The following is an 11173-nucleotide window of genomic DNA, read 5'->3' as shown; positions in this document are numbered from 1 at the left end:
TGGACAGTGCCTCATCGAGTTAGGAAGGTCATGTTTTTGGCCGTTTGTGATTCGGATCATTTTTGAGGTCGTACGAGAATTTACGGTTGCAATGTGCCAAATTGACTCTCGAAAGAGCGTTTCGTGTTTTGGCCTCCATTTCACCTAGATTTCGACCCGCACCATTTTTGGAGCATTACTTCATCATTTTGGGCGTATTTTAATCATGACTACATGTTAGTTCAGTGTTGGTTCGGGTTGGTTCGGGGTCATGATTAACTACGGAGTCGTTTGACGTAATTGTCGCATTTTCGGATTTAATTGCATAGTTGGGCATTATAAAGCTATTGCATATTTTTCATGACATATTTAGGTTGCAGCGATCCTGGGAGCGATCCAATCCAATCAGCAAAATTATGACATGATATTTAATTATGTTACTTAATTATATTACGTGCAAAAATACAAATTTTGAGATTTATGCGATATTGCTTGTGGTCACTTTACTATCATGCTTAAGTCCGGTAGCCAGTTACCGGCCCGGTCGCCAGTTACCGGTCAGTTCAGTTGTTTCACCCAGTATACTGTGGCAGTAATCTGATCAGACATACATTATTAAGTCCGGTCGCCAGTTACCGGCCCGGTCGTCAGTTACCGGTCAGTTCAGTTTCATTCCGGTCGCCAGTTACCGGTCAGCTCAGTTCAGTTCAGGGACCACTTGCATAGACCATAATCTCACCAGAAAATTATTACAGTTATTTCATGACAGGGCTCCAAGGAGCAAACATTTTCATTATGATTTTCAGTTCAGTTATGCACGTATTATAATTTCTCACGACCAGTTATTTTCACATTATGCCTCATGACATGATATTATTATCCCATGCAAAATTTTACTATTTATTTACTTGTTATTTACGATATATGCATGTTGAGTCTTTAGACTCACTAGACTTGATTGTTGTAGGTGCTGTTGATGATGTCGGGATCGAGGGCGGAGACCAGTGAGCCAGCTCGAGTCGGCAGTAGTAGGACCCGAGGACCTCAGTTCAGCATTTATTATTATTTGGTTGCTCAGACATTTTTATATATTGTTGGATAAATTTTTAATTGTTGTTTCGAAAAATGTTAATTTCTTCCGCTGCCACTTTGAACATCAAACTTTATTTATCAGTTCAATTATGAATGAGGCAATTTTATTTATTTAAAAAGAAAATTTTTAAATTTTCCGCAATTTTTCAAGCACGGATTTTTAGGCCTCTACATGTATGGAAAAACAAGTGCCACTTTTGTTTATTTTCATTTTGTGCACAACATGAAATTCAAAGCATGATGTTGATCCAAATTCTTGTGGTTTTCATGCGTAAAGGGGCTGCCATGATTAGGGGAGGATCAAGGGTTGTTTTTACTCGAATTTAAGGGTCCTAAGAACACACACACACACTACAACACAAATAGAATATGCTGGAATCGAATTCGAATGTTTTGTTTCATAGGTGATCGGGACAAGGGAAAACCTTGCATAGCTTGGCGTTGGCTCGACCAAGGATGGGCTGGGACGCGGTTGAGTCCAAGGATAAGTCCTAGCCACTCTAGGACTCGAGCTAGAGGGCTAGGGAAGAGTCCAAGCGCACAAGGACTCTTCCCCAAGCCACCCGAAAGGTGCAGCAGCGCGAGAAGGCTCGCTTCAGAGGCCAGGGGTCCGGGCTAGGTTGGTTAAGATCCTGAGGGGGTTCACGAGGGGCTGGGCTTGGTGTTGGCTCGAGAGCGTGGGTTTTGGTTGGGGCGCGAGGAGTCCTTGGCTAATAGGACTCTCGGGCGCAACAAGGGGTTAAGCATAGGTAGTTGCGTTGAGCTTGGAGCTTTGATTTTCAACAAGGGTCAAGTCCTAAGGGTTAGCTTGGGTCCAGGGGGTTCCTAAGTGGTCTGAGAAGGGGTTGGCTCATGGTGGTTCAAGCTTGGCTCGATGGAATCACAAGTTGGCTCAATGGTGTGTGATCGAGGGTCTAGGGTTTTTCTTTTTGAAAGTAAAGTCGAAACATCGCTCACGGGGGTAGAGTCGTGGTTCACGAAGGCTAAAATAATATAAAAAGTCTAAGTTTTGAATTTATGAATTTTATATTAAATTTTGAAATTTTTCTGGATTAAAACATTAAAAACGATTAATTTAAAAGCCTAGTATTTAAGCTAAATAAAATTACGAGTATTTTAATTTAGGCTTAAATAATTATTTAGGATATGTTAGAGATAATAGAATTAAGAAAAAGTCAAATACGTGAAATTTTACGTCTAAGAGCAAAACGATAATTTTACACCCGAAAATTTATAAACGTCATGGCAGTGTCCTGATTGCTGTTTTATATGCTAATATGATTATTTTAAATGTTTATGACTTTTTATATGTTAAATTATGATTTTTAAATGTTTATGGATTTTTATGATTTAACATTGGCATTTAAAAGATATGATGCATACTTGGTTTTAAAGAAAAACGATATTATATGCATGTTTTTATTAAGTGAAGGAAATACAAAATGTTGAAGGACTTGAAGGGATTGTGATTAATACGATGATATGTTGGAGATATCGTGAGGGTTATGGTCCCACTGGGAGCCCGACGATCGTGTTTCCTTGGATACGGATACGAATACGTTAATATGTTAATACGTTGGCCAAGGCCTAGTTGACGGGTGAGAGTGTCGCTGGTGTTCCCACTGCCCAGTACTGTGGTTTTCTCTGGATGGATCCATCGACCAATACGAATACAAATACGAATCACAATCACGATCTGAATTCAACAAACACGAATATGAATATGAATATGAATATGTTAATATGAATATGAATATGTTGATATGAAAATTTTATTTTAAGTACAAGTATTTTTCACTGTTGTATGTTATCTATATACGTATTATGTTGCTATCAAGAATATGATGTGTTGAGTCTTTAGACTCACTAGGTGTGATTGATGCATGTGATATTGATAATTATGATGTGGGAGGTCTGGACGGTTGACTTTGTTGGACTGTCGATGCACATAACCTGAGGACCAGCGCTTCTATATTTTTCCGCACTTATGATTTATGTTTAAGACTTTTGAAAGATTTTACGACTATTTATTTATGTTTTTTGAGAGGTTTTTGAGAGGTTGTTAGTTGATAACGACTTTGCTATTTTAGGAATTTCAAACAAATGGCGATTTCATGTTTTGACTATTTTCTTTAGTTTTCAGATACTAGTTGGTTGTTTTATTTTAAAAAAAATGGTGCAAAAATATTTTATATATTTTGTGTAGAATTCGGCCGATTATTATTGAGTGGAAAAAAAAATTTCTAGTACTTTTTAAGTAAAACGAATAGCAGACGTTTCACTACCCCTATAAATTGTGCTTTAAATAAGGTAGCCTTTCTTCCGGCTATCTTAATTAGAGATTCTCCCGCTAGGACTGATTCTTTGGTTTCTACCGAAGTCATGTCTCAAACAATCTTTACTGATCCCATAAGACTAGCTCATTTCCAATAGTTTAATGAATCCTTCTCTGTTGAGATCAAATGTTCATGCTGCAATTCTCATAGCAGATGTCCAATAATCTATGAGATCTTCTCTATTTTTTAAGTCTAGTACATCAAGATTAAGCATAACCCCCGTAAGGATGTATAGGCTCTAAAACAGATTTCCCATAAGGTGTTTGGTGCAAGAGAATTTGACTTCTCCTTGACCTTGTTCCTACTCGGTGCGATTCTCCACCAGTATAAAAGACTGTTTGGGATTCTTTCATATTTATATTCTAAGATCTCACACTTTCTCTTGGTGGTTCCTGAGAAGATGACCAGGTTGTGGTAGGTTGTTCACCCCTCGTTGTGTATATCTTTAGATCTACAACCTTGAAATTTGCAAAAGATTCTGTAAGGTCTTGGAGATCCTCGAGACCAATCATTTCTAACGTTGTCATCAGATTATTTTCTTTTTTGAGACTGTTTTAATTAGATTGATCATTTTTTCTTCTTCAGTTAAAGGTTTTTCCATCACTTTGACCTTCCCTCTTTGGTGTAATAAGGGTTCATTACCAAAATATGGTGGTAATCTTCCTTCTGAAGTGTTTTTACTAAAACTTAATTGTTGTTCTAGGTTTTGAATTCTTGTTCGAATATCTTTTAATATTCCAAGAATTTCTTCCTGGTTTTCATTGATTTTTCTCCATATTTTGTGGTACATAATACATCATATTGTCATAATTATGTACTTTTTTTTAATTTCTCTAAGATCTCCAGAGAGGTTAGAGGAATCCGAGATTATTTCTAAAAATATGTTATTTTGAATCATAAGTTTACCTTATGACTTTGATAAGTTCTCTTGTTTTCTTGATATCTAACCTTGGTTAGATCTTCCTGTTTCAAATATTCCAAATTTTTGGAATAAATCCTGCAATAATCAATCTCGAACTTGGGTTCGGATTCATATTACTTAAAAAATTCTCTTCCTCAAACATTTAATTACTTGTGTAATAATAAATTTTTATGTTTGAAATAATTTTAACAAGGCTCTGATACAATTTCTCACAGGAAAATCAGTCATTAACATTATGAAGGTATTTTTGTCTTTCTTAATGTTTTAGGGAGTGAAAACAAAGTTTTTTAGGTGTTGGGAGTTAGGATAAAGTTGAGTTTAAGTTTATGAATTTATCTCCAATTTACCCTTGAAAATAAATTTTGAAAATTTTAAATAAAGAATACAATAAAAGTAACGAACTATTCTGCTGACGAAGAGTAGAAAGTTCAACCCAAGCAAGATACAAGAAAAAAGACTTTTTCACTGCACCTATATGCATGTTTCTATACTAAGGTTTCACGGGGCTCTCGTTGTTTATCGACAAAATTGACACACTCAGGTCGCGTTCGTACGCTTATAAACAAGTCAATCTTTTTTCAGTTCAAATTAGACTCGTTGAACATGATAAACGAACTATTAACGAATCGAAGTTATTCGCGAGCTTAGTAATTTCAAAACGAACTGAATCTATTCATGAGCTTCATGATAAAACTTCAAATCGAGCTCGAGTCTATACATATATTAAATGAGTCGATCTCGAACCTGATACTATTCGGTTCGACTCGACTCTACTCTTTTACATCTCTACCCACTGATGTGTTTTTTTGGGGCAAATGGGTAGGTTTTGTCTAAACTCTAACCTTACCTAACGCCAAGAAACTAACAGATTAGTTAAAATTAATTGGTTTTCATATGGAAAAAATTTTAAAAAAATTATAATTTTCAATTTTTATTTTTGGAATTGTAAGGTAATCTATGTAAAAACATGTTAATACAAGAGCCCATAATTTCCGAGCCCATATATTTGCAATGTAAGGCCCAACCGGATTCGAAACCCTAAATTTTTAAAGATGCAGCGCCTCATCACAATTCATTTATCAGATATCAAAAGAATTAGCAGCGAAAATGCAGATTTTCGTCAAAACCCTAACGGGGAAGACGATAACCCTCGAAGTTGAATCCTCTGACACCATCGACAATGTGAAGGCCAAGATCCAGGACAAGGAGGGAATCCCCCCGGACCAGCAGCGCCTCATCTTTGCCGGGAAGCAGCTCGAGGACGGCCGCACCCTCGCCGACTACAACATCCAGAAGGAGTCGACGCTCCACCTTGTCCTCCGCCTCCGAGGTGGTGCCAAGAAGCGCAAGAAGAAGACCTACACCAAGCCCAAGAAGATCAAGCACAAGAAGAAGAAGGTTAAGCTCGCCGTGCTCCAGTTCTACAAAGTGGATGATTCGGGAAAGGTGCAGAGACTCAGGAAGGAGTGCCCTAACGCCGAGTGTGGCGCGGGTACTTTCATGGCCAACCACTTTGATAGGCATTACTGTGGTAAGTGTGGGCTCACCTATGTCTATAATAAGGCTGGCGGTGATTGATGAATCAGCAAAGGCGAGGACTTTGTTATCTCCGAATATGGGTATTTTTTTTTATAGATTTATGTGTTGAGACTTTGGATATTTTACTTTTAATGCTTTTGGATTTTGTTATGAAGTTTTGCCTGATTTATTTCGCGGGTTTCGAATTGCTCGCTACTGGATGTGCGTTTATTAATGAAATTTAAGGCAAAATTAAGTATTACTGAATTTGTGAATCTGTGATTGCCTTGGGTATTGATAACGAGAGTTGTATCCCGTTTCTTCACAATCCGTGGTGAGTAGGCAGTATTGAGATTTTCATTCTTAGCATATAGGCATATACACTTTGGTTGTGGATCTTCCTGAGACAAAACATCGGTCACCTGCTACCTCAATGGTCTCTTTATCTTCAATATAAAATAAGATTTTTGATCTTTTAAGTCTGTTTCTGGTTGTGAGACATTCTTTATATGGGTAAACGGAGACTCTGGTGACATTGTAAAAAATTTTCATTCGTGTCTACCATTGCTTCCAAAATCTTGCTTCATGACATATATGCTTCTCTTCTTTACACTACTAGCAGGTCTTGCGTACGAGGAACTCAATTTTTGAGCATCCTTTCTTATCCTTTCAAATACCAGAAAAAACTCCACTTGAAATTGACTTGCAGTTGTAGAGGAACAACACACATCTGCTTCTCCGTTCTTTGTTCATTTCTATTGCGAGGTTGCATTTTTAATTATGATCCTCGATTCCTTACATGCTTCGTTTTGCTTTCTGTTCAGCTTCCACCTTTGGTCCATCAAATATTATTTTGCAGTGGTAATGAGTATTGGAGATTTGTCCCATTAATGGCTGATCAAGGCCATGATCGCACTATCATTTTGCTGCACTCCCAGGAAAATCGATTTCAAGCATTTAGAGGACTACTCTTTCCTTTTGATATGTGTCAATAATACCCTTTAAATTACACATCCTATGATTAAGAAGTTCTAATCTACTGAACTAACCTGATCGTTTCAAATGATTAGATTAAGTTATGGTCTTCCCTACAGTATTTTGAATCCCAATAATACACAGCTAATTTATTTGTTATAGATCTGCTTGAATTTCGGAAGCCTAGTTTCTGAAGCTTGCTTTCTTGTGTCTGATTTGTGGTTGACGAAGCTTAAGATCTGTTTTGGATGGACAAAGTTTGAAACCTTTGCAACCCGTATCTCTGAGTTCCTGACTGTTCAGGTTTTTTATATTTTGATGAATGATGTTGTGAATCACTCTTGAAAAACATCAATCCATATCCAATTTGTGTCTCGGTGCGAGAAGGGAAGTTTTTTGCTCTTGTAAAGAGGCGTCCGATGTTTACAAGTATCATTGACCTTTGCAACCCATATCTCTGAGTTCCTGACTGTTCAGGTTTTTTACATTTTGATGAATGATGTTGTGAATCACTCTTGAAAAACATCAATCCATATCCAATTCGTATCTCCATGCGAAGGGAGATTTTTGCTCTTGTAAAGAGGTGTCCATGTTTACAAGTATCATTGTCTCTCTCTTCACCAGCTGCAGCAAGGAGACCAAATGGCTCTGCCATCGTTTAGATAGAAACTCAATTTTTTTAAGAATTCCTGAATACCTTGTTAAGAAGAGTTACTTTTCTTGATGACAACTTTTGCTAAGTTCCTTGTAAACCTTACCAAATCCCTTGACATCAAACATGATATTTGCCGTCTGTCAAAAATCGGAGATTTTTTCTGAAAGCGTGCCTACAGTGGATTTGCTAATTAATATTTCAGATTCTGCCTCTACCACCGTTCTTACACGATATGGGGCCCTGATGCACATGATATTCCATGGACTTGAAACTAGCCCATTATCAGCAAATGTCCTTCAACCCCATCCTACTTGCGAAAATAAGATCTAACTGTTATTATAGTGTTTAAAAAATCAGTACACGTAAACTTCATATATGATTGAAATAATTTAATTAATAATTTAGATAATCTATGATATGTGTTCAATAATTTTAAATGATTATATATTTATTTTTATGCAAATTAAATGTTTTCGTGAGTTTTAATTTTTCAGACGAATATTCGATTCCGAAAAGAGACCGGAAACGTTTGAGGTGTTAAAATTCAAGGTTATATTTTTTATTTTAAGTCAAGAAATAGGAATTGAAAGGATTTATGAATTTTAGCAATTAAGGGTTAAATTTAATTTATCGAGTGAAATATAGACGTTAAACATTTTATTTATCACAATTCAAAAATAAAAGATTTAAATACATCCACTCAAAATACAATATTTTAATAGTTATTTTTATGACTTAATTAATTAAATTAGGTAATATTTAATTAAGGGTATAATTTAAAAATTTTAGGACTTATTTTGACAAATTGAAGGGCTTAATTAGTAATTTAAAATTGTGATTAATCAACCTAAAATCCTTTTCATTATCTTATTTAAATACAAGAGTCCTACCCTTCATCTACATGCAAACTCACGTGCACACACAGCACACACAAAACTCCAAGAACACAAACAAACACACACATAGTTCGGCCGATTTCTTCAAGGCCTAGGGCTTGGATTTTTTTTCCGATTTTCTCCTAGCGGCAACATTGGGATAATTTAGTCACTTTTCAAGCCATAAAACGAAGCAGACCGTCTTCATTCGGCCTCTGTTCTTCATCGCGTTTGTTTTCGATATATCGTGCGTTTTAACACAAAGACACATCTAAAATTTTCTTTTACTCGTTGAACATAGTATTTATTGTATTATGATACAAATTATGCATGAAAACACATTGATTTTATTATATGTATGCTATAACGTTATTAAAACTCGTTTCGATATATAATATGCATGAACTCCTTCGTTTTCTCGAGTTTTTGATCGTCGTCTTCGTTGGACCGATCCTATGGCTTGCTGCTACGTATGGTCATGTTAAGAGATGTGTTCATGTGTCATTAGGTGGTTCGGGATGGGCCGATAGGCCCCTGGTGCAGTAGGAGTCGAAGGAGGCTTCACCGTGTTCATAAGGGTGGTCGCAGCTTGTGTGGTGTCAGGTTTGGTTGTAGGCTGGATTAGGGCTCGTGATTAGGGTCTAGGCGGGGTCTTAGGGTCCCGGGGTAGGCCGGGTATGGGTCATTTAGGGACTGATTGGATGGAAGAGATGCTGGAGTCGTGAAGGCCGTGGGGAGTTACAGTTTGGGTGGTTTTAGGGGGCTGTGCGTGTGTGTATGGCCTGGACCGGGCTGGACCAGAGTCTTAAGTTATGTCTAAGGGTCGAGTCTAGGGCTTGGTTCAAGTTGGAATCAATAGGAATTCGTACGGAACGCGCAAGTGCCATAGCGTCACTCTTTGAGCAGCTTGTGTCTTCATGGTTCATGGTGCGTGGTACGAGGTTCGGGCATGGTTCGGGGCTGGTTTAGGGCCTTGGGCAGTAGGTTATGATGTATTTTATGTCTGGGTGGTCGAGTCCCAAATCGATTGGTACGTCATAAGTGGTTTTATTTAATCCAAAAGTCGTAAGTGTCTGAATGCATTTTAGGGGCTGTTTTGGGTATAATTTTTGGTATGTTAGGGCAGTATATCCGAGGATGATCCAACAAGGTTCACGATGTTCGTAAGTGTATATGACATGCAAAATAATTATTTTTGAGATATGCGATTTGTCTTGTGGCCAAATTATTTTATAGGTTTGAAAGCTGGAGAACGTGTCCGGGGACCACTCCAACCTCTTCAGAGGAATTATGTTATGTTAGGGAGTGGACATGCAGTCCAAGGACTGTGGTGATCTCTGCCGGCCCAGTATTATGGTTAGTTTGATCAAACAATTTATGTTATGAGCCACTTGCATTGTACAAAACTCAACGCAAAATGATTTACGATTACGTTTAATATGACGATCATGAAAATATGATTTTTATAAAAATGTTTATGTAGGAAAGTCGCGTGATACTGTTTGGGCTAAAATAATTAAATTATAAAGCCCATATTAAATTATAAAGCCCACATTAAATTATGAATCCCAATTAAATAATAAAAGCCCATAGCGGATCAATTCTTATCAATTCAAACCGATCGCAAGGCGGGGAAAAGGGACGAGATCGTGGGAGGAAAGAGATGGAGATCGTGGGATGAAAAACTGAAGAACGTGAATCATGGGAGAGTGAGAGAACTGCTCAGCATTAAGAAGAAAATGATCGGCCAAAGTGACACAACTCTCTACACACAATTCTACGCACAAAAATTCTGTAAATACTCTCAACTAAATTCCAATCTTCAAGCACTAGTTTTTAATCGTTCCAGTATATTTCTAGTATTCTAGGACTTGTCATTTTAGATTTCAACAACTTTATTTATTATATTTTTATGTCTTGTAAATTCCTACTGTTTATTGAAAATATAAACGATGTCAGAGGTTTATTCTTCAAATTCCAGTAGTTTTCTTCATTTTGGCACTGCATTTGTTTTAGGAGACTAGAACTGACGGTCGAATTTAGAATTCACGTCGCTTGAATTTTTAGAAGTTAGATTTTTATCATTTTCACACAAGTTGGTGCAACTTCTCACCTGGCACGCCCACAAATATCAATATTGTGCAAACATGTTTTTGGCACGTCCAGTGGGACCACAGTATGCCGCCAAGAAGAAAAGAAAACGTGAATAAAAAGGGTGGGGAGTCTCTGGCGAATCAAGAGGAAACTCAGGTGCCTCAGCCAGAGCAACATGCTGTTGAACCACAGGCCGAAGAAGTGGATCTGGATATTCCTATTAATTACGATCAAGTCTCAAGCAGGGTGATGAAAGAATTGACTGCTATAAAGATTGAGAAAATCTCACTGGCATTGTCTAAGGCGATGGCTGACTGTTTGAAGACCATTTTGAGTAAACTGAGTTAGTCTCTTCGAGGAGAGCAAAATACAATTTTTATGTTTATCACACCTCCCAACCAGCTTATTGCTAGTCCATAGCAATTTAAGCGTTAATAGCAATACAAAACATATTGATTAATTTAAATAGAAATGTAATCAAAACTATCTAAGTGTTTAAATTAAATTTGAAAACTGTCAAAGTTATATCAAGATCATCATAATTATAATTTATGAAATAATTTGAGATGATCAATTCAAAGCTTATTTCAGGTAGTTAAATGTACACGGCCTTCAGAAATTCCTAGTAAGAGTCTCAACTCCATATCCTCACAGGTTAATAAATGTTTCAATTTATGGCAACGATTTCTCTCATGGAGTTGGAATACAGATAAATGCTCAAAAAAAT

At 37.0% G+C, this 11173-nt stretch overlaps 1 protein-coding gene across 1 annotated transcript; it reads left to right on the top strand.

The window, feature by feature from the left end:
* The first annotated feature begins 5396 nt into the window (after positions 1-5396).
* Positions 5397-6114, top strand: LOC140980322 (ubiquitin-ribosomal protein eS31 fusion protein). Its single transcript, XM_073446082.1, has one exon. It carries the CDS (start codon positions 5437-5439, stop codon positions 5905-5907), a length of 471 nt encoding a protein of 156 aa, XP_073302183.1. The 5' UTR covers positions 5397-5436; the 3' UTR covers positions 5908-6114.
* Positions 6115-11173: the final 5059 nt, after the last annotated feature.

This window comes from Primulina huaijiensis, chromosome 7 (assembly GCF_012295235.1).
Source record: "Primulina huaijiensis isolate GDHJ02 chromosome 7, ASM1229523v2, whole genome shotgun sequence".
Lineage (NCBI taxonomy): Eukaryota > Viridiplantae > Streptophyta > Magnoliopsida > Lamiales > Gesneriaceae > Primulina > Primulina huaijiensis.
The sequence above is the reverse complement of the archived record's forward strand: the minus strand, read 5'-3'. Positions and strand labels throughout refer to the sequence as shown.

What these genes read in the sequence shown, in the direction of transcription:
- LOC140980322 (XM_073446082.1), top strand. Translation starts at nt 5,437, where the DNA reads ATGCAGATTTTCGTCAAAACCCTAACGGGGAAGACGATAACCCTCGAA.